The sequence below is a fragment of the Lepisosteus oculatus genome, chromosome 1 (genome assembly GCF_040954835.1).
Source record: "Lepisosteus oculatus isolate fLepOcu1 chromosome 1, fLepOcu1.hap2, whole genome shotgun sequence".
Lineage (NCBI taxonomy): Eukaryota > Metazoa > Chordata > Actinopteri > Semionotiformes > Lepisosteidae > Lepisosteus > Lepisosteus oculatus.
The window spans coordinates 20900065-20923395 of record NC_090696.1 but is presented as its reverse complement, the minus strand read 5'-3'; the positions used below and the strand labels follow the sequence as shown (position 1 = coordinate 20923395).

The window sequence follows — 23331 nt, the reverse complement described above, 5'->3', positions numbered from 1 at the left end:
TCACTGTTACCAGGAAATGCCTGGGTACGGTTGCACCAATATATTATTGAACTGACACTGTATAGGTGAAATCATCATTGTGTCTAACGTGTTTCATCAAGAGAGTGGATCCACAGAGAGTGTTCTCTGAAGCTCACGGGTAAGTTGTGTGTCTGGCTACCACAGGAAGCAGAACAAGCTGTACCTCAGAAAGATGTTCTTTTGCATTGCTCGTCTTTCAAGAAAGCTGTCGTTGAACAAGCAGCAGGAGGACACGTGCTATCTTGTCAGCCCTCAGGGAATGGGGTCCCAGGACATGATCAATGATATGGCGATTTGATTGAGCAACAAAGTCAGTCACTCAAAAGGATTTGATCAATTTTTTTTAAAGTTTCTCTTGGTACTCAGAATATTAGTATGAGGGGTGAAACTTGTGTGTAAAGTGATTCCAAGGAATTCTTCTGGATCTGGCCTGCGACAGCTGTGTTCTTTATTCGGCGTTCATCTACAAGGCACGAATCTAGACTTGGAAGACTTCTCCCTGGTGCTGACAACGGTGTGATGAGGGAGAGATTGCTGCCATTCAAACAGTGGCTGATGGCCACACCCAGCCCTCTGACAGACCAGGCAAGAGAATTCAGCGCCCGCTCGTTCACAGGAGGTGAAGACAGGCTCCGTAACTGATTCCCCTGACACAGGAGAAAGCACAGAGGCAAAGATCCTTTACAACCATCTGACAACTATTTTCAGTGTTTTTCCAAGAACATTCACAGAGAGCCCAAAACGTAACCTAAAAATAAAGAGTTCTGATCTTAATCAGAAAATATTTACAGGTTCAACCTTAGGTGACTTCATCACTACATATGCTGTAAACAGTATAAGCGATAACAGGTGGTAAACACAGACATCACAATGATGACATTGTCATTTGAACTTCCTTTTTTTTCCTCCACCTGCGACAGGAGATCACGCAATGCATTATTATTATTGTTATTACTGAAAGACAGTCACACTGTCTGTCCCTCAGGCAGTGACAGGAGATCACACCCTGGGCTGCAGCTCTATTGAGTTTCCTCCCCCAGTAGGACTGGAGACTGTTCTGATTCTGTCAGGAGTGGGAATTCTGGGATTACAATTATTTTAGGTAAGGTTTGTTTAGTCCCAGAGTATTTCTCACACTACAAAAGAAAGTGCATCTCTGTCTCTGCTCCTCCTGCTGAGAGGATTGGGGATCACAGACTGTTCTCACTGGGCAGCCAGGTCTGTCTGTGTCCAGTTTCTACGTCCAGGCTGTGGTCACTGAGCCTGTCCTCTCTGGACAGCCAGGTCTGTCTGTGTCCAGTTTCTATGGCCAGGGTGTGGTACCTGAGGCAGTACTTCCTCACAAACAGTTCAATTTCTTCTTTTGTTTCTCACCCTGGTCAGACATTTGGCCAGTTCTTCATGCCCTGTTTGGAGTTTCCCAGTGGATCAAAGCACAGACTTACTGACAAAGCTCACCAGCACAGGGGGAAACCTGTATACATGAATATATTTGGATAGTTACCTCCGTATTTTCACACAGCTCTGGGAAGCAGTGAGGTAAAGTAGTGTAATATGTCCTGTGCTGTGTTTGGGTTGACTGTGATGTGTGGTGCTCCAGCAGTGGTGTCCTGGGCCTGGCTGGTGTCGGTGAGATTCAGGACCAGAGGCTGAGGGGGCTCTTCTCTGGGCTCAACAGGGCCTTCTGGTGGTAGGAGTTATGGTCCCTGTTTTATAGATCTGTGTAGCATGAATAACCAGGGCATGAAACAGAGCTAATTGTCCAGATATATGAGTTTCCATGTGCACTGGTTAAGTCTTTTTGCAAACTTTTATTGAACATCGAATAATTGGAATTTATCCTTTATGAATTGAAAAGATATCCAATATTCTTACAAGTAGATAGTTGCATCAGCATGCGTAGGCTGCAAAGGAAAAGGTAAAGGTTTATTCCATGGTGAAAAGTAAAGAGCAACAACGTTTTGCCTGTGGAGTCTTCTTCAGGTGTACTGAAGGTTCCACAACTGAAAGGTTGAATTTATTCTTTTCAGCATGGAATAAACCAGATTTTTATTGATTTATTGATTGGTTGGTTTTTATCTTGTTATCTTTCAACTTTTTAGCGGCGTTTAGGTAAAATTGCCTTTCCTTCTTAGAAGGATCCACCGGTTAAGTCTGCCATAACGGCTGTTCGTGCTTTGACGCCTCTACAGCGTGTCACCCTTCCCCTCCTGTCTGGGTACGCGAAGGCCCGCAGTCTCGTGCTGACACCCGGAAGCGGAAACGCCGGCAGTGGGAGGGTGATATCCCGGCGTGCCCGAGGTCAGACTCTTTCTTTTGCAGCCATCTTGGATCTCAATCCCTGACACAAGTGAGTGTTTCTGTTTCTAATCCTTTGACATCTGCGATCACAGATGGGATTAAATAGCTCAAAAGTCGGTTCTTTGCGGACACCGAGTTGTGGACTCTAGGGAGGATTCGCTATTTCGCCGTTTGGACTCCCCGTGTTATTTATTAACACCCTGATTAAGCAGCGAGTGCTGGTACAAAATGGGGGTCTCCGTGCTCTCGGCAAAAATGAACCCTACCGCTTCAGTCCCGTTTACACAACAGGACGCTCGATGTGGTTTTACTTCTGACAGACATAACAGCTTATTGGTGCTTATTTGCTTGTTAAGGAGGAATACTTGCGCGTCTGTAAACTCGTTCTCCGGATAGGAAGCGTTTACGCTGGTTGGCGACCATTGTTGTTATAGTGAAATAAACTTGAAAGTGTCTTGTGGAAATGGAGCAGCCACTTCATGTTACGCCTTGGGTTTTGTTTTCTGGTTGAGTGTTTGTCTCCGGTACCAGTGTGTGTTTGTATAGCAGGTCAGACAGCTCGCCGGGGACAGGGGTAAGAGTTGTTGCGGAGTTCGAGCGAAACGTTTCCAGACACGTGTTTGCGTCGGTTCGATATGCGCGGAAGGGCGTTCATGTTTGTTTGTTTTTTTGCTACGAGAGGTCCGTTGTGAGTTGGTTAAGTTCCCAGTTGAGACCAGAGAGGCGAGTTTGAGTCGGCCTGAGACAGGAGCGCAGAGCCCGAGCGCGCACGCCGAGACAGCGCGTGCTGTGAGGGGGATCTCGTGACTCCGGCGCTGCCTGTCGGAACCGGGCTGGCCTGTCCTGTCCTGCCCTCTCACGGGTGCGCCGAGCAGCGGTTCAGAAAAGACTCTGCTCCATGTGTATTTGCATGTAGCCCTGTTGCCGGATGTAATGATACCGCTGACATAGCCCGGTAGTTCTCTCAATGTGCGTTTTCCAACCCGTTTTTAGTCAGAGCCGGAGTGACGGTCTCGTCTTCCTCTGGAAGCTCAGGATAATGATAGTTCGAGAGCTCGTCTGGTTATTGCTTTCTGTCGTTTTGATTTTATAGAATCCTTAATTTCAAAGGGGTAAAACGCGCTTAATGGACTCGTATCGATTGTAACCTTTCTTAGTTATGTGCAGTATAGTATTGAGTGACACTAGCATGTCTTTCTCGGTGTATCTGTCAGGTGGGGCTATTTCATTACAAGGCGCATACAGTTACAGAGCACTAGAGACGGTTGACAGGAGCAGGAAACAGACCTGTCGCTCCGCTAACATCTGTACAGTAGCACAAATTGAACTCTGGAAGACTTCCAGTCAAAACGACACACAGGTTCCCAGCCCAGGTCCTGGAGCAGCTCTGTCTCTTCTGGGCTTTGTTCCAGCTGAATTCTTAATCACAGGCTCACGTGTGTCAGTTCTCTTATTTGGGGTGTAAATTTGGACGTCTGCTTTCGGATCGGTAATGGGATTTTTAACTGGTGTCTCTCCTGTACCCGTTTCTGAGTTTAAGAATGCCCGCTCATTTGGGCGTGCTGGCTGAAATCTAACCAGGGCTCTGTAGGAGAACAGAAGGCCCATCATGGGTGTCTGATAGCATTACTCCCACCTGTCTGGGCCTGACACATTGTTGCTTCCCACCTGTCTGATAGTCTCCCTCACACCGCTTGATCAGATCTGCTGCTTCAGAAAGAACCGCCAGCAGGTTGAGGAGAGCCCGTGTGAAGCTCTGGAGACGGTGCCCCTCGGTCGGGGTATTCCCGGCACTCGGGACTGACCATTGAAACAAGCTCCGTGAAGGGCTGAACCAGCAAGCAGGGCAATTAGGACGTCGGTACTGGAGCTGCCGAGCTCAGCTGGAACGAGACCCAGCAGAGACAGTGATCCTGGTGGTCCGGGCCTGGGAGCCTCTCATCTGAGGGTTTCCAGTTTGTCTTGGCATTAACTTGTTTTTCAGCCCTGGGGGGGGGGTGATAGTTCTGTGCTTTTGAAGCCTCCTGTTCGGGCAGCGCTCTTGAGTCCGGGCAGAGGCGAAGGGGAAGCAGGGGCTCTGGGTCCGGGCTGGGGGTGGGCCGGGATGCTGTTAACCCCCTGCTAACCAGCGGTGTCCGTCTCGTCCGCAGGCATGCCTGGTGAAGCCACAGAGACCGTTCCAGCTGCGGAGCAGGAGATGCAGCAGCCACAAGCCGAGACGGGTTCGTATCGCCCTCACTGGCGCGCGCGCACACACATTACTCGTGCGCGGGGGAAGGGCGTGGCATCCCCGCTGCACGGCAGGGTGATCCACTTCCAGGTTTTAGGAGCCGTACGTTTTGAAAACCCCCCAAAAAAGCAGGTTTTTCATAAGGTCTGTTTTCTGTAGAAATCTGGTCTATGTGTGGAAACAGTAATATCCAGGATCTGGTGGTGGATTTAAGAGCCCTGCTGCTGGTAAAGCCTGGAATGGATCAGACTGCTATGAAGGTGGAGTCCTGGTACTCACTCTTTCTCTCACACACACACACACAGGCTCTGGGGGTCCTGGAGCTGCCCTCTCAACCCAGTATGTTCACTAATGTTTCTGCTTTTCCTGGGGGAGGGATCCAGGTTTGGGGAAACGCGGAAGTTAGATCATATCGATTCCCCTGTCTTAACTTATGGGACACTCTCAGCCATCTTGAGTGTCGGGTCTGTTTTCCTGCCGTGTTTTTTGCCTCACCTGACATCCTTGTAAACGTTATCTGGCTGGTAGCTTTTAAAACCCTGAACTGCGAAGCCAAGTGATTCCGATGTTTCCCTCTGTTCCAGTGCCACAGCACCGTGGCTTTTTGCGGCTCCTCAGCGTGTGGCCGCAGTTGGACGGGGGCAGCTGCTGCCGTTGCCTGCTGCGAATGCAGGGCAGGGCTGCCCCGCAGCTGTCGCCCCCCCACGGGGGAAGGAGAGAGGGGGGTGTCAGAGAGGCCAGGGGGTGGTGAAAGTGTTAAAACCTGTTATGGGGGGGGATCATGGGACGGTGGGACTCCGCCTCTCCTGGTTTTTTCTGGAGGCTGTGTCCTGGGCGGACATCGTGATGTCATCCGTCACGGATTGCACCTTCGGGCAGCACTGCAAGGTGCGCGTTTACAATCCCTTTGTGGATCACTCGCCGGCACATTTCAAGCATCGGAAGTGGTGGCGGGCCTCCATGTGGGATGAGAATTCTCAGCGGGGGTGAGGGGAGGAGTACGCACCTTATCTTTATCCTGCGGAGATGGATGGGCCTGGTTCGAGGATTATAGGGCCCGCGGTTTTTTTCCCCCAATTGGGTTGGGTTTTCCAGGGCTCCCTCCACCCACACACATCAGCTGCACGGGATTGGACTGGGCTGCGCACCGCTGTGGTTCTGGAGTCCTTGTCTCTTCACTGTTCTGCATGCGGTCTGGACTTGTAAACCTTTTGCATGAGTTCTGGATGGAAGCACTGAGCAGTACGTAATGCACTAGTCACGACATGCATCCCCGTAGAGAGTGAGGGCGGTATGGTGTTTGGGTTATTCTGCACAGCCCCTAAATGCTCCAAATTTATAGGGTAAGTTATCGGTGAAAAACTCACTTTAAAACGTGGCTCAGTAAATCAGCCCAGATTGTTGCATATGATATTTTTTTGCTACAGTGATCAGAACCAGATCTTTTTATTTTATCCGTGTTCGCTGCGTGATGAACTCCAGCGTGGGCGCTCTGCCGGCAGGTGGATTGCTGGAACACAGTGGGGTTGTTGTCGAAGGTGGGGGAGGCAGCTTCACAGTGAAAGAGGAGGTGGAATTTTTCTGGGTCGTCGTCTTCTAGGTCTCTTATCCCCCTTGGCTTCTCGTTGCTCTTTGCACATCACAGCTGGGCTGTTACCTGGAAATGATCACTTGGCGGGGTGGGGATGGCTGTTCAGCGGACCCCTGTGAGGGGCAGATCTGAGGGCGGGAGGCATTTGGGGGTAGAAGATAGATTTTTGCTTGGCCTTGAAAGATTTCATACTGGTTTCTTTCCAGCTCACGGGGATTTAGCTCACCAGCTGCTTTCGTTCACCCTCCATCGGCCGTTTTACCTGGAAGGGGGGGGGGCCCGTAAAAGGGGCACATGTTCGGATGTCTGCTTCCTCTAGATCTAGATTGTGGGCGATTTGGAGAGTAAGGCTTCACGTTAAGTGTGGAGCGCGTCGCTCAGCGGTGTGTGGGGACGCCTGCGCCGTCACGAGCGTAAAAGCCCTGAGATGGGAGAGCTCGGCTCTCGCTCTTGTCAGGTTTGACGGGCTGTCGTTACTGGAGTAATGGCCTCGCAACGTCAGGCATGTTAGAGTGAAGGGTGTGGGGAGCGTGGCACACTGCCTGTTCCGGGGCTCCTGCGGGGCACCGCAGGTCAAGTGCAGTCTGATCATCGCTAGCAGTAGTTTTTTGGGGGGGGGGGGTTCTGCTGACAAATTCCTCTGGGGGGTGCTGTGAAGGTGGGCGCTGCACAGCGGTGACGCGCTGTTTCAGGGGACGCAAGTGGGCTGTCACTGAGGAAGCTGGGAGCGACGGGGCAGGCTGCCACAGGAGATCGTGATCTCTGTCGAGAAGCTTGCTTTTATTTTGGGATGAAACTTACCTCCGGGGGGGCGTTGGGGATTTTTTTGAGCTGGCTTCTGTGTCTGTTATCTTTGACAAATTGGGGTCACTCTACCAGTTTTTTTTTCTTTCTGCTTGTTGTCGTTGTGAGCACTGGTTCTTTCCACACCTAGATATTCTGTGGTGCAGTTTAGGGCAGGATACGTAAATCGCATAACTGTGCCAGGATAATTAACTGATAACCTGTTGTGGTATTTCCAGAAGCACAGGTGAAAATCCCGCTCCTGCTGCACAGCTAGTGTAGTTTCTTAGTGTTGCTGCTCCCAAAATTACTTGTGCCTCGAATCTGCTCTTGCTGATACCCTTGGGAGTTTTGGGGTAGAATGTTGCAGCAGGAGGTCAGGTTTTTAAGGTTTGTATACTGGAACATTATGCTTCCCATCTTGGGAATCTACTTGACTTTTTTTTTTTCACTCCTAATATTTGGAGCTAGTGCCAAGTCCTGCCACGGTGATATTCCTGGTATTTGGTTTTGTATTTGAGCACCTAGGTGTTGTTCTTTGCACTGGGGTTGAATCTGTACAGGTGAGAAGTTGTGCCCCTTGGTGGCGGGGGGGGGGGTTGGGTGCCACTGGTGTAGGGCATTCTGGGAGATTGTGGTCACTGAAGATCTTGTCGCGCATAATCAACCCTCATCTGAAACTTGAGCCACGGCACTAAACTCGGATCCATCCGGAGTGATTCTATGAGCCGCTAACCAGTCTGGGGGGAATGGCATGGAGAGAGCTTTTCCCTTTCAGATGTGACCAATCATTTAAGCTAATCGAACATGGGGATCTATTTGCTCTTCCTGCTGGTTTGTTCTCCTTTGATTATGCGTCACAAGAGCCCTAAGTGTGAGCTGGTCTACAGCTGCTGCTGATGTTGATGTTGCTGTGCCTCTCCTCCTCATCCTCCTTCTCCCAGCTGTGGGAGACTCTGCCGGCACAGTGGCTCCGTCGGCTGCTGATGTTGCCAAACCGTGTCCTGAGCCGGATGTCAAGGCTGCCGAGGCGACCTTGAGCAACGGTGTGAAAAATGCTAACGACGAGGGACCTATAGGGGGCGCCTGCAACGCGAAGACTTATGATCCGAAGGAGGCCGGGAAACCTGCGGAGAGCGAAGAGCTGCAGGAAGGCATGGGAAAGGATGTTGAGGATATTGAGGCTCCAGACAGCCCCGAGGCTGTCCCGGCAAGCCTGGACACCCCTGATCCTGGGGTTGCAGCTGCAGAGAGGGAAACCGCGGAGGTGGTTGTTGAAAATTTGGCTCAGCCGGGCGCAGAAGATGCTAGGGAGAGTGAAGATGTCGCCAGCCCGCTGCCCCCTGCTGCATCAGAAGGAACTGAAGAGGCCGAGGTGAGTGTTGGCTTGTCGCCCAGTCAGGGGTCTGGCGAATCTGAAACCGGAAACGGGATGGAAGAGAACCCTGGAGCCGTTGAGGAAGGCGTTCTGTCAGCGGGGGATGCTGGAGAGACGGGGGCCAGTCAGGAAGTGGCCCCCGGCGGTGAGGCGGGAACCGGTGCCGAAGAGGCCAATTGGGAAGTGGCTCCCGGCAGCGAGGTGGGAACCGATGCCAAAGAGGCCAATCAGGAAGTGGCCCCCGGCGGTGAGGCGGGAACCGGTGCCGAAGAGGCCAACCAGGAATTGGCTGCCGGCGGAGAGGTGGGAGCTGTTGCCGAAGTGGCAAATCAGGAAGTGGCTGCTGGTGGTGAGGAGGGAACCATAGCCGAAGCCGCCAATCGGGAAGTAGCTGCCAGCAACAGGGCAGGAACCATTGCCGAAGCGGTCTGTCAGGAAGTGGCTGTCGGAGGTGAGGAGGGAACAGTTGCTGAAGTGGACACCGGTGGCGAGGCAGGATCCGTTGCCGAAGCCACAAGTCAAGAAGTGGCTGCAAGTGGTGAGGCGGGAACCATTGTTGACCCAGTCAAACAGGAAGTGGCTGCCAGAGGTGGAGAGGGAACCATCGCCGAAGCCGCCAATCAGGAAGTGACTGCCAGCAGCGAGGTACAAACCGTTGTTGAAGCCGCCAATCAGGAAGTGGCTGCCACCAGCGAGGCACCAGCTGTTGCCGAAATGGCCAATCAGGAAGTGGCTGCTGTAGGTGAAGAGGGAACCATTGCCGAGGCAACCAATCAGGAAGTGGCTGCCAGCAGCGAGGCACAAACCGTTGTTGAAGCCGCCAATCAGGAAGTGGCTGCCACCAGCGAGGCACCAGCTGTTGCCGAAATGGCCAATCAGGAAGTGGCTGCTGTAGGTGAGGAGGGAACCATTGCCGAGGCAACCAATCAGGAAGTGGCTGCCAGCAGCGAGGCACAAACCATTGCCGAAGCGGTCTGTCAGGAAGTGGCCACCGGAAGTGAGGAGGGAACAGTTGCTGAAGTGTCTGCCGGTGGCGAGGCAGGATCCGTTACTGAAGCCGCAAATCAGGAAGCGGCTGCCAGAGGTGAGGGAACCATCGCCATAGCCGCTAATCAGGAAGTGGCTGCCTGCAGCGAGGCGGGAGCTGTTGCTGAAGCGGACAATCAGGAAGTGGCTGCTGTAGGTGAGGAGGGAACCATTGCCAAGGCAACCAATCAGGAAGTGGCTGCCAGCAGCGAGGCACAAACCATTGCCGAAGCGGTCTGTCAGGAAGTGGCCACCGGAAGTGAGGAGGGAACAGTTGCTGAAGTGTCTGCCGGTGGCGAGGCAGGATCCGTTACTGAAGCCGCAAATCAGGAAGCGGCTGCCAGAGGTGAGGGAACCATCGCCATAGCCGCTAATCAGGAAGTGGCTGCCTGCAGCGAGGCGGGAGCTGTTGCTGAAGCGGACAGTAAGGAAGTGGCTGCTGCAGGTGAGGAGGGAACTATCGCCCAGGCAACCAATCAGGAAGTGGCTGCCTACAGTGAGGCGGGAGCTGTTGCCGAAGCGGCCAATCAAGAAGAGGCTGCCGCGGGTGAGGAGGGAACTATCGCCGAAGCGGTCAATCAGGAAGAGGCTGCGGCAGGTGACGAGGGAACTATCGCCGAAGCGGCCAATCAGGAAGAGGCTGCAGTAGGTGAGGAGGGAACCATCGCCGAAGCGGCCAATCAGGAAGAGGCTGCCGTAGGTGAGGAGGGAACCATCGCCGAAGCGGCCAATCAGGAAGAGGCTGCCGTAGGTGAGGAGGGAACCATCGCCGAAGCGGCCAATCAGGAAGAGGCTGCCGTAGGTGAGGAGGGAACCATCGCCGAAGCGGCCAATCAGGAAGAGGCTGCCGTAGGTGAGGAGGGAACCATCGCCGAAGCGGCCAATCAGGAAGAGGCTGCCGTAGGTGAGGAGGGAACCATCGCCGAAGCGGCCAATCAGGAAGAGGCTGCCGTAGGTGAGGAGGGAACCATCGCCGAAGCGGCCAATCAGGAAGAGGCTGCCGTAGGTGAGGAGGGAACCATCGCCGAAGCGGGCAATCAGGAAGAGGCTGCCGCAAGTGAGGAGGAAACCATCGCCGAAGCAGCCATTAAGAAAGTGGCCGTCGGTGGTGAGCTGGGAGCCGTTGCTGAAGCTGCCAATCAGGAACTGGCCGTCTCGGAGACCGTCGCCACTAAGGCCGCGGATTACTTTGGCACGGTGACGGTCCCCGACTACGCCGATGTGGCTGCGCAGAGCTACGAAGTGACCGTGACGGTGCTGTCAAACGAGGCCTCCCAGACCGAGGCGGATCTGGGCAGCGCCAGCCTCCCTGTTGCGTCACAGGAGCCTTCAGGTGGGTTTGGCTTTCCGAGGTCGAGCCCAGCTCCTCTCCTCAGCTCGGAGCAGCTCCCTTTGAGTCCCTGCCCTTCCCCAGTTGTGTGGCTGGGCTCTCGTTGCCAAAACAAGCCTGCGGATCCTTTTAGCTGGGATGTGGAGTGATTTTCTAGAGGGGGCGGATAAACAGGCTTGTTTTGGCCATGAGAGTTTGGGGCCCAGTCGCTACCGACTGTCTCGGAGACCCGAGCAATGCAGGACTGATCTTTCTATGTAAGCAGCGGCGGGATCTCTGGTATTTCGCGGTCCAAAAGAAGTCGGTGAAACCCGCTTGTCTCTGTGCGAAAACCAGCCTCATCTTTCATGGTGCCTTTAACCTGCGATCTCAGGATTGCTTTGGCATGCGTGGCTAATTCAGTTTTGTCGTACGTCGATGCCCACTTAAGAAATAGAGCACATGCAGAAGACGCGTGCTGTGCGCTCTCAGATGGTGGCAAACAAAGTGCCTTATTTTTCTGGCGCGATCGCCATAAAAATCTGAAATTTGGACCATGTGACTCACTTTCCCAGAGCGGAACACGGAAAGTGGGAAGGGTCTCTGAAAAGAGAGCTGTTCCGAGCTGGATAATCCCATTAGTTGGCTTTAACATAGTTTTCGTAGGTGTGTCGCTCTGTTATTAATTACTGCGTGATGGCATTCCTGGAGAGGTGTGGCCGGCCAATGAAGTGATATCAGGGGTTGTACTCATTAAGACACAGCCTGCAGTGGTCTCTTGAGATGTCTTGCTCCCAGCTTCATTCTTTCCCATGTGTTGAAATGAACAGGGAGCTGCCTTCATGCTTCAGTGCAGAGCCTTAGTGTGCAGTCAGGCCCCCCTTTCCTACTAGTACTAAAATTGTGACCAGGCCAAGCACTCAGCACCAAGGCTCCCGGTCCCTCTAGGTGCAGCAGAAAGAATCGTGCCAACATTTGATTTGAAGACCTGGGAAACGTTTAATCTGTTCCAGCTTTTTAGTTTTCTTCTTCCGTTTGTGTCGGCATCCCTTCGCTAAGCGGGCAGATGCTCTTTAACACTTTTAATACACCCTGTTGGGTTTTTTTTAAGAAAAATCTGCATTTCTATTGAAACTGCTTTTGCTGAAGGCCATCGGGAACACGGCTGGTGAGCAGCAGCGGGCTGCCGCTGGCGCCCCTGCTGAAGCTGTGCACGAGATTGCTAATGGGCACGTGGTGCGTGCCGTCCGCACGCTGTCCCCTTAGTGTTCACCTGCTTAAGCGCTGGAGACTTCTGGGATTTCAAAGCCATTTGTTTCATGACGAGCGTCGTCAGCCCTTTTTACGCATGAAAAAATGTTGCCCCCCCCCCCCCCTCGCCCCCCTTTTTCTTCCGCCAGTGGCTGCTGCTGCTGCTGCTGCTTTGTCGCTGGCGGATCAGGTTCCGGCTCCCCGCTTTTGTTGGGCTTAACGGGTTTTCCGCCCGGCGGACAGGCCAGGTCAGCTGTGCTGAAGTGCCTGTTCTTCACTGCCGGCCCTGGGGGGTCCTGCAGCTCGGTAGCGGCCTGCGATCGGGGGATTCTGGGCGGGATGCATTGGGATGAGCTGTCACAGGGGGGCGCATGTGGGATCAGGCTCGCTGTGCTCTCCATGGGACGCCCTGTTTTGGGAAGAGAGTGAAATCTCTTTTTTATGGGTTTAATTTGAACTGTTGCCGTTTCCAGTATCTAACTATTTAGAGGGTCTTTTAACTGCACTAAATTTGACTCAAGCTCGTTGGCGACTGCTTGGTTCTGGCAGCACCGAGACCTTTGAACTTTTGAGCTAGATACCACCTGGGAGCTGGCCTGTGATCCACCCACTCAGGGACTGACCAGCATGGCTTTTCTGAGCTGTTTCCCCTTCAGGAGCTGGAATTTCAACTTGCTAGCTGTCCCATGAACGCCGCACAACCAGCACTGTTGTGTAAAGGACAGGCATTGCCGTTTTATGTAGGGGTAGCCATCTCCTTTTAATTAGCTCAAGGGCCTCACTTGTGCTTATGACCTGCAAACCCTCCAGCTGGTCAGCCCTCGCTCATCTCAGACCGCGCTTGGGAGTGTTGAGCCGTCAAGCTGATGGTGATGAAATGAGGGGATCTGCATGAGTGTGCACGTGTCTGGGTACTGGTTCCTGGCTCGTGGCGCGCTGGACTGCAGCTGGTGGAGCCCGCCCCTCCAACACGCGCCCTCTGGGTACTAAGGGCCAGTGAGAGAGTAGCTCTGACCAGTGCGCAGGCTGCCTTCCATCTGATCTCCATCAGAGGAGCTCCGAGGAGAGATGCTCCCTTGGTCTAGTTGAGCCAGTCAAGGAAATCCTGATTAGAGGGAGAGTGCCCTGGGGAGTGCCAAGCCTGAAATGGACTTCTCTGCCTAAGGACAAGCATACAGGAGACTGTCTTACCTCCAGCCCTGCCATCATCAGCGATCTAACACCCAGATGGATAAGTAGAGGCTTGCTTAGCTGCGTCGGAAGTTCCCTGCCTCTGCAACTCTCCATGTGCCGTAGCTGCCTTCTCCCTCTGGGAGCACTCTTAACGCTTTGTAGATGCCAGTGCTTTGTTAGTTTTGTGAGCGACGCTTAAGGTGTTTTCACACCTCAGAAGGCCAGCGCCACCCGCTTCCATTAATCCTCTGCGAAAGCGTGCATGTGTGCGCACATCGCCTCACGTCCTGCTCCGGTCAGCCTCGTCTGGCCTGCAGGCTGCTTCCTGCTCAGAGTGCTCCGTTAGTTCAGTGTTCCTTCACGTGTGGTTTCCTCTGTGGCATGTACCCGTGTGTTGGTAGTTTTTGGATTTGACGTAAGAGCTATGCTTTGAAGTGAACTGGTGTCTTGCTGTGGTTCCCAAATTTGGGGATGGGGGGGGGGGGCCGGTCTATGGTGTGTAACTTTATCACTGCTCTGAATTATCCAGCTCCTGCAGCCCCTCCTGCCCGCGACGCTGTGGAGAAGAAGTCAGGTAGTTTCTGCAGACACCCCCCCCAACCCCAATCCTAACACCCTAACTCCCTCTGGTGTGCAGTGCTGTATTAACCACACTCCAGCCTAGTGCGGCTGAAAGGGACTTCGCTGCTGCGTTGTAGGTTCACAGCCCGCGCCGGGCTCTTAGAACTGAAGCCCTGCAGCGTCATCATCTCCCTGCCTAGAGATCAGCAAAACATAAGAGCCTCTCTGTTTCTAAAGTATCATTCTAGCGAGCACAGACCACTGGCGTTGCTGCACGTATTTATCGAGAAACTTCAGAAATCGGGATGCCGAAGGTGCTGTGGCCTAGTGCGGCTGAAAGGGACTTCGCTGCTGCCTTGTAGGTTCACAGCCCGCGCCGGGCTCTTAGAACTGAAGCCCTGCAGCGTCATCATCTCCCTGCCTAGAGATCAGCAAAACATAAGAGCCTCTCTGTTTCTAAAGTATCATTCTAGCGAGCACAGACCACTGGCGTTGCTGCACGTATTTATCGAGAAACTTCAGAAATCGGGATGCCGAAGGTGCTGTGACCTCTTGTCTGAGTGGTTCTGACCCGAATTTTAAGTCATGGTGGTTTTATAGCCACAAGGACCATATTCGAAATGAGGAATTGGCTTCAGGTTAGCTCTGCTCTGTATCTCAACATCGGGAGGCACCACTGAGAATGTACTCCACCAGAGAACAGTGTTGTTGCTATAGTTTTGAGTCACTGAGAAAATTGGCGACTCTCCCATCCCCTGATGGGTTTTGGCCTCTGTGAGCAGCGGGAACAGCTGGGACAGGCTGTGGCCTGACGGATTCCTCTGGGATCTGAATTATCCGCAGCCCAATCTCATCCCATTTCTGCAGCAGGATGGACTTCAGCTGGGGTTGAGGAGGTGGTGTGTGGGGACGGAACTGGACAGGTCCACTGGAGTTCCAGCAGGAGTGAGATCAGGGGATTATTCTGGTCAGGAAAGGTGATGGGAGTCCTTCTCCTGCTCCTCTAGCCCAACCCCCCACACGCATGCACACACACTGCCCCCTACTGGGGGGGTGTGGTCATTGGACAGGCAGTGGAAGATGCACATATAGGACAGATGCAGCTTGTATTGCACAGCACTGTTGTCCCTTTTAGAGGTTTTAAAAGCTGTAGTGTCTTGGACAGCTTGCACTGCTACACAGTGGGAGTCTTATTTTAATTTCCTGGATGAATAGGACTGTTCTAGCCCATCACACACTTTTTCTGTTTGCAGCGCCACACTATGCGGGGAAAATTCTGACCAGATCACATTCAATATAGTGCTCTGCCCTTTGAAATTCCATTATGGGGATGTCGGAGGAAAATAGCGGGGCTCTCTACTTTGCTGACACTGCGTGTGGTCTAAAAGTGAAGTAGCATTGTAGTTGAGCTTTTGTAATATGCTGGGGAGATGTGCACTTCAGGTTGTTATTGCATGATCAGGTTGTCCCGACTGTTCTGCAGGTTGGGAGCGCGCGCGCTGTGGGTGGTCCCTTCTGGCGTGCTGCTGCAGGTGGAGGCGGGTCAACTGCCTGCCAGCTTATAGAAGTTGTTGCAAAATCCCAACCTGTTAAATGTGCGCTGGGGTCTCAAGAAGAACTAGGTGTCCGTTCTTTCTCGTCTTCCCTGTTCTCATCTCTTTACCGGCATGGGTGTTCCTGGCAATTCTCACCGTCTTTTTTTCTTCTTCCCCATCTAAAGAGTTTTTTTAATTGTGATTGATATGTTCGACTGAAACCCCTCTGTTTCCTCCAGCCTCTGCTCCCTCCGCCTCTGCCTCCTCTCCTGCTTCCAAGAAACTTCCTCAGGGTCCTCCGCGCTCCAAGCCTGCTAGCGCTCCTGCTGCTCCCAAAGCCAAGGAGGCCAAATCCGCCGGGACCAAGCTGTCCTCCTCCCCCTCTCCTTCCAAACCCGTGCCCGTCACCGGCAAGCCCGTCTCTCCAGCTCCCACGTCCTCCCCCAAGTCCTCCCCTTCCTCCCCCAGGTCGTCCTCTTCCTCCCTGCCCCGCTCCACCCCGCCCTGCTCACCTCTCGCCAGCCCCCCCACGGCGTTCATCCCCACCCCGCCGGCCCAGGGGGAGAAGGCCGGCCCGCAGCCCAAGGTGGTCAGGGCGGGCAAGCAGGGCAAGGGCAAGAAGGGTACTGGCAGTGATGGCACAAAGACCCCTGGGAAGGGGCCCCAGGAGAAAGTGGCCCCTGTCTCTGAGCCGCAGGAGACAGTGCTCCCCCCTACTGTCCCTGCTGCAGAGGCCCCCGGACTGCCTTCTCCTCAGAAGGCCCCGGCTACACCAGAGGCCCCCGCCCCTTGCCAAGGAAAGGCAGATGCCCCCGGTAAAGGTTCCCCAGTGAAAGCAGATGCCCCAGCTAAAAGTGTGGCAGTGAAATCAGATGCCCCACAGAAACCTAGTGCCCCTGGTGGGCCTGTTTCTCCTAAACTGGAATCCCAGGCTCCCGCCAAGCCTGAGCCAGCTGCCCCACCAAAGCTGGAGGCCCCGGTGTCGCCCAAGCCTGCCGCTGCCTCTCCCCTGGCCTTTCAGGTGACTCCCAAGCCTGCTGCTCCTGCCCCCATTTCTTTTGCTGCGGCTGTGGCCTCTGGCCTGCCCAAAACTGCTCCTGCTCCCCCAGAGGCCCCCAAATCCTCCTCTGCCACGGAGCTGGCCTCGGTGCCTGTCGCGGCAGCTCCAGCAGCTCCGGCCCCTGCGGAGGTCAAGCCTGCTGCCAAGGGTAAGACCTCTGCCAAGCCAGCTGCCGCCAAGGAGCCCAAGGCTGCCCAGCCCAAGGAGAAGCCAACGCCTGGCCAGAAAAAGGGTGCCCCTGCCCCAACCCCTCCTACGCCAGCGTCTCCCGCTCCTTCTGCTCAAACCTCTCCTGCTCCCCCACCTCCTGCCACCCCAGCCCCTCCTGCTTCGCCACGTCCTGCCACAGCTGCCCCTGCCCCAGCCCCAACCCCTCCTACGCCAGTGTCTCCTGCTCCCTCTGCTCAAACCTCTGCTGCTCCGCCACCACCTGCTGCCCCAGCCCTTCCCGCTTTGCCACGTCCTGCCACAGCTGCCCCTGCCCCTGCCCCAGCCCCTCCTGCTCCTTCTGCTCAAACCTCTCCTGCTCCGCCACCACCTGCTGCTCTAGCCCCTCCTGCTTCGCCACGTCCTGCCACAGCCGCCCCTGCCCCAGCCCCAACCCCTCCTACGCCAGTGTCTCCTGCTCCTTCTGCTCAAACCTCTCTTGCTCCGCCACCTCCTGCCACCCCAGCTCTAGCCCCTCCTGCTTCGCCATCTCCCTCCAAAGCCATCCCCGCCCCTAAGGCACGTCCCTCCCCGAGCGCCGTCCCGTCTGCTAAGCCCTCTTCATCTCCGTCTGCCGCAGACAAAGCCCCCCCTGCGGCTCCCAAGCCCCCCACTCTTGCCATCGCCCCTGCAGCCCCGGAGGACGACGACGAGCTGCCCCCCCTCATCCCCCCCGAGGAGCCCGTGGAAATTCCCCGTTTCCAGCCCCCAACCCTTGCGGATTCCTTCCCCCCAGTGAAACCCAGCCCCCCTCTGCCATCCGGGTCTACCCCCAAGCCGGCGCCGCCCAAGGCCCCTGCCCAGCCGGATCCTGTGGTCAAGAACGACAAGGGTATCGCTCTGCAGCCTGGCGTGTTCTGGGTGCTGCACGGCATGTGGATTCTCTGTCCGGCCCTCCACCCTCTGTGTGCATGTGACAGAGCCCTACTAACCAGCCAGTCCAGACCTGGCGGAGGACTTTGAAGCAGCTCCTTTTGTTTAAATGCCCTTTCCTGCTCTTAGGGTTTGGTGTCTCTTTCCCTGTTCAGCTGACGTGCAGCCTGAAGCCCCTGGTCAGCAAGAGGAAGTTAGCCCAGGGCTGAGCGACAGCCAGACCTGTTTGGCTATGAGACAGGCTGGCCTGGGGGCTTTTACAAGACCGTTCGAAAGCTAACATTTCTTAACTTGGTGTTACCATCTCAGGCCATGAACCTTGCTTTAAATCAGATTGTTTTGAGAATCATGCCAGACGTCGTGTGGGGGCAATTGATTTGCCCCACATCCAGCTGGTTCGGTCTGTAACTGTGTGCTTGAAGTGTGTGGCTCTCGGATTGTCTTAACCCACTGACCCACATCCTAACCCTGCCAGTTGAGAGCTGGGTGTGTTCTTCAGGGCATGCGGCATGAATGTATTGTGCTTAACTTGTGTCACTGTGACATGAAGATCAGGAGTGGCCAGGTTATCCTTCCTTAGTGCCCAGCTGTTTCTGAGAACTGAAAATTGGGAACACTTACTCATTATTTAAAACAGAACCAGGTCCCAGTGAGGACTTTCTAGGCTATGATGACTGGTGAATGTTCAGATTTCTTTTTCCAAACTTCATTAATCACAGTCTTAAGTTCTGAGAGTGTGAATGACATTGAAGCTGATATAAGGGCAAGCTTTTAATCTTCCTGGACCTAGGTACCACAAACAGTTCCATTAATTAAGGTCCTTGAAAAGCACTGCTCTAGCTGTGCTGGACTGAAACCTACTCCCACCATCTTCCTTGAGCAAAGACGGCTCCTTAATTGCTCAGTTGGTTCCTTGAATAGCCAGTTGGAGCAGACCAAGAGCAGCTCGGTGGCCTTGGTGTGATGTGTTCTGTGGGTCAGTCGTCGGGAGTCTTGCTCATTGTACTGAAGACTTGCTTCTGTGGGTTGTGGGCTTTGGACACAAACCTGCATGGCATTGATCGTTTGGAGACGGATCATAAGGAAATCCCATCTTCTCTTGTGGTACAGTTCTGCATGGTGGTGCACATGACATTGCTAATACCGTCATAAAATAGGATTTTAAAAAGAGATTGTGGTTGGTGCATGCTTAACGTCTTCACTTCTGGCCCCAGAGAATTGTGGGAGTCGTTTTGGTTTCATTGCAGCGGAGCTCTTCAGAAATCGCTCCAGCCTGTTCTTAGTTAAACAGACCCTTCGGACTTCCAGCTCTCCCGAGTGTGGTTCAAGGATCGCTCTGGAGGAAAACGGGCTCCTCTAGGGCAGCACCGGTACAGTTGACGCTTGCTTAAAGCCCATTCTGTCTGCTGTTGGCAGGGTCAGGCACAGAGTCCGACAGCGACGAATCAGTACCTGAGCTGGAGGAGCAGGACTCGGCACAGGCACAGTCGCAGCAGGCACAGGTATGGCCACCGGGGTTGCCAGTGGGCATGAACCTTCGTGGTTAGTGCTAGCAGACTATACAGATGAGCCATTTCATGCCCGAGTTCAGTGTCTTTGTGGGGGGTAGAAGTCTTGCAGAAATGGCTTTCAGTTCCTCTTCCCGTCTGCTGGTTGTGTAGTGTTTTTTTTTCTCCAGACTGAGCTTCTAATCTCTTCCTTTTAGAAAGGAGTTTTTGCTCCTGGAAATGTTTGTGTGTGTGTACATGCATGCATCACTGGACTTCTCCTGAGCTGGACGGGAAAGGAAAATGCACATATAGGTGTCTGTGTGAAATTCAGGGCTCAGATCATCCCTGCGCTGTCTGTAAAGAGCCCGGCTCCGTGGTGGCGGGGGAGCAAAGGCCCAACCTGGCTCTGACCTTATCCTCGTGTCTCCACAGCTCGCGGCCGCAGCCGAAATTGACGAAGAGCCCGTCAGCAAAGCTAAACAGAGCAGGAGTGAGAAGAAGGCACGGAAGGTGAGTACACAGAACCCGGGAGCCTCGCTGCGCGGCCCGGCGGTCAGGGGTCCTGCTGCTGCCCACGCAGGGCAGGTTCTCACCACACCAAGGTGTGGTGTCCTTTAAAAGTCAGGGTGGTTAAGGGCTGGTGTGATCGCTACTGTTGATGTTTCTGGTCTGCAGTTATCGCCATTAGATTCCTTCCTTGCCGAGAATCGTGTGACTTGACGCCTGATCTGTGTGTGGACAGTCAGGTTACAATCTGAGCAACTTGGGGGTGAAAATGGGCTTTGAGACAGCGAGGGCATAGGGGGAGTCCTTTTTCCCTCAGTTCTGTTGGGAGCCAAATTTCTTACCCTCCCCCAACATAAATAATGGAGAGAAAACAGGAAATGCAATCCCCCACTGCAGATACCTGTAGGCACATGCAGATGCATGGATCTGTGAGGGGTGTGTGTTTTGACAACTCAGGCCGCTGGCCACCACAAGCGCTCGACAGATGCTCTAAAACACTGTGCAACGGCACATTTACTGGGAGGGGTAAAGTAAAGGAGAGCTCCAACGTCTTTGGCCATAAGCCGAACCAGGCAGCTGCTTGTCCGCACCATCATCAAGACTTTACCTTTTGTGGATTGTAGTCCAAATATCAGTCCACTGACCTTCACTCACTTGGCACCTTTTCCCAGCACCCTGTTCGGTGTTGGCATGTGGAGCTCTGTAAGCCTCTGCTTCCTGGTTTTTAAATTGTCATCCTATGATTGGTCAGGAGTCAATGAGGTCCCCTCCCCCCACACACACACAGCTTTGTTAGATAGCTTCAGTTCAGATAAGAGCTGCCATCTTGTCTAAACCTACTTTCCGTCACACTGGGCAAATTAATACATGCAAACTGCGTAGTGCTGTCAAGGGCTTTTCTGGATCAAGAAGCCTGTGTGGTTGGATTGTGGCGTCTAGTATGGCTCCCAGCACAGCCATGCAAGAACAGGGGAGACAGTGGGTGGAAGAGGCTAGCCATTGCAGGACACAGACAAATGTTAGCTTGACCTGTGTCTTGGAGTCTATTGGTAGAGGTCCTGGTCCATCCTTAACCTTTTTCTTGTGTAGTGCGAGTGGATGTTGGGTAAGGGTCTAACATTTCAACTGGTCAGTGTAGATGATGTGTACAGTTCTCCACCTCTTGTGCAGTGGCATTACAGAGATAACAAAGGTCTGTTCGAGGTGTATTGGTCAGGCCTGAGTTTTGTTATCCTGATTTCTCCCAAGTGTTTTTTAAAAATGTCAAAATTAGTCTTTCAGAGCTTAGAAGTTAGATTCGTTGAACTCAAAGGTAACGAGTAGAGCTCCTCCCTCTCCCGCAGGCCATGTCCAAGCTGGGGCTTCGCCAGGTCACGGGGGTCACCAGAGTCACCATCAGGAAGTCCAAGAACATCCTGTTCGTCATCACCAAGCCAGACGTCTACAAGAGCCCCGCGTCAGACACCTACATCGTGTTCGGGGAGGCCAAGGTGCGTCGGGCCGGGATCTGGCGACTTGCAGGGGCATTGGGGGAGGCCGGCCGCTGGTTTAGAGCCGCCTACGGGCAGTTTTCAAGCAATCGTCCGCGCGGCCAGGCACTCTTCTTTCAGCTGGTCCCTGGGTAATGGGGTGTAATTCACCCCCCAAAGTTGGTCGAGTAACTGAGGGTCATCCGAAAAACTAGCATCCCTCCACGGGCTCCCAGTGTCCTGGGTCTCCTGAACTCATCCGAGTCTTGCTGAGGTTTTATACTAAACCAGTTAATCTTGCACTGCTGAACTAACTTGAGAAATTTAGAGATTACTGGGAACAAAAGTCTTCATACCTTATAGCCTTTTCGTTAAGCAGATCCCCTAATTGAACACAGATTTGCTGAAATTATTTGCCCCGAGTGTGGGCAGTCATTGGTACCAAGTGCTATCGTGTGGCCTGTGAAACATGTAGCATTGAAGACATGAAGTTTCCATCTCGGCTCAAAACCTAGGCCCAATAGTAGGGTTTAGAGCTCTAGTTCTTGCACAAGGCCCTTCACTGGTTCTGGGTTTTGAGGCTGAGCCACCAAGTTTCACATCACGGATGTTTTGCTTCTCAGCACTGTTTCGGCTCTCTGTGGCTTGAGACAGTCGTTGGGATGCAGCTACAGAACTAACGTTCACCCCCAGAAACTAAGCCCTTCCTCCTGTCCCATGCTGGACCTGAACCAGCAGCTTTTAATGTAGATTATTAATTAAAAAACAAGCCTTGAGATGTCCTTTTTTTTTTTTCTCCAGATTGAAGATCTGTCCCAGCAGGCTCAGCTGGCAGCTGCTGAGAAGTTCAAGGTCCAGGGAGAAGCCGTGTCTAACATCCAGGAAAACACACAGACGCCAACTGTACAGGAAGAGAGCGAGGAGGAAGAGGTATGAGTTGGACGCCTAGAAAGCTCGCCCGGAAATTGACCTGCAAAACGAAACGCATCAAGAAACCTAAATTCTTTCTCTTTTTCCTCCTGGTTTTAGTGGGAGTAGTTAGGAGTTTCTTGAAGGCTTGTAAAATCCATTATATTTTAGTGGCCACCGCCTGTCTTTGCAGTAGTGGTTGATTATTTTTATCCCTTTTTTAGTGTATTAATGTACAGAGTTTAACATTAGATGGTGTATAAACTGTTACCCATTTATACAGCTGGATATGTGGCCGCAGTTTGGGTAACTTATGTCATTGGGGTACTGCAGAAATTCTCCCACAAAGGGCGAAACATAAGTTATCCCCCACTGCAACTGTGCCAGAACCTGCGGCCTGACCCACCTCTCTCCATCCTGGTGTTGTGTCACAGGTGGACGAGACCGGCGTGGAGGTGAAGGACATCGAACTGGTGATGTCACAGGCCAACGTGTCGCGAGCGAAGGCCGTGCGCGCGCTGAAGAACAACAACAACGACATCGTCAATGCCATCATGGTGAGCATGCCCTCCGTCTGGTCAGCGGCTCGTTGCTTTTCAGTTTCACAAGCCGGAGGTTAATGCATGGAACATCCATGGAAGGCAAAACAAAAAGTGCTCGCTTACCTTAATCGGCTGCCTTCCTGTAAGGGCCTAACAGGTTGGAAAGTCTGTTTTAAAACTGCGCGTGCACTTTATAATTTAGCAGATAACTTTATTCTAGGTGTCTGATAATCTAGTGTTGTACCGTGAGAAACGAGGTCATTGGAACTTGGCAATTGTGTGGCTGTCTGTAACGGCGTCACAGATGGCGTTGGGGTGTCTGATCCAGCGTGACCTCGTGAAATGAGCAGGGGGACAGAATGGGCAAGACAAATTGAAAGTCATGAATTTGGCCTTGAACAGACAGTAGAACCAAGCAGAAGAATCGTGCTTCTGTAGCAGATGACAAGTAGCTGTGATGGGGGAGGGCATTGTGGGTGTCGAGGGCAGAAATGATTAGATGAGATTTGGGAATCAGCAGCTCTGATGTCCACAGGTAGCCGGTTTCACCACAAGCTAAGAGAAGCACCAGCAGGTTTGGTGTGCTAGAGAAGAAATAAACACAAAACCAAACAGAGGAGGCTGTTTGTCCTGCTTGGGTATTGGCTCCAACAACAACGTCTCTGTTTAAGATGTGCTGGAATTTGCATAAAAACCGGTTCTTGAAATTATTTAAATGTCGCGTTTTAATGTAAATCCTATGCAAACCTAGCTGTCCTGCAGTCTCCCTTGGCTTCTGGGATGCTAGCGATGGCCAGACCTTTGTTCTTCCAAGTCCTGCTGAAGCCAGGCCTCCTGCGCTGAGAAGCAGCTCTGACAGCTGCCCGCCCAGGGTTTTGTTCGCTAACGTCGCTGTTATTCTGGTCTTTCCCCCCAGGAGCTGACGATGTAAGAGTCCCGAGAGAGAGCGAGAGGAGGCGACAGGCTGCGATGGATCGAGATCTTGCTGTTCGATTACTGAATGGCATTTGTACAATTTTTACCAGGGAGTTTAATAAAGTTATGAACTTGAGGTGGAACCATTCTTTTTTTGCCCTGATTTTTTCTGGTTTCAGGGTTATTTTTCTATAACTGGT

General features: G+C 53.1%; 1 protein-coding gene across 9 annotated transcripts; it reads left to right on the top strand.

Annotated features, from left to right (window-relative positions):
• The first annotated feature begins 2264 nt into the window (after positions 1-2264).
• On the top strand, positions 2265-23274 carry naca (nascent polypeptide associated complex subunit alpha). Of its 9 annotated transcripts, none has more exons than XM_069187218.1 (11): positions 2265-2371; positions 4473-4544; positions 7871-10663; positions 13593-13637; positions 17061-17258; positions 18716-18801; positions 19222-19299; positions 20640-20786; positions 21567-21695; positions 22109-22231; positions 23133-23274. In XM_069187218.1, exons 2-11 carry the CDS (start codon positions 4475-4477, stop codon positions 23145-23147), a joined length of 3684 nt encoding a protein of 1227 aa, XP_069043319.1. In that variant the 5' UTR covers positions 2265-2371; positions 4473-4474; the 3' UTR covers positions 23148-23274. The 9 variants fall into 9 exon arrangements, with proteins under 9 accessions (XP_069043319.1, XP_069043318.1, XP_069043317.1 ...); XM_069187217.1 differs by having other exon boundaries at positions 17007-17258; XM_069187216.1 differs by having other exon boundaries at positions 15399-17258.
• The last annotated feature ends 57 nt before the right edge of the window (positions 23275-23331 follow it).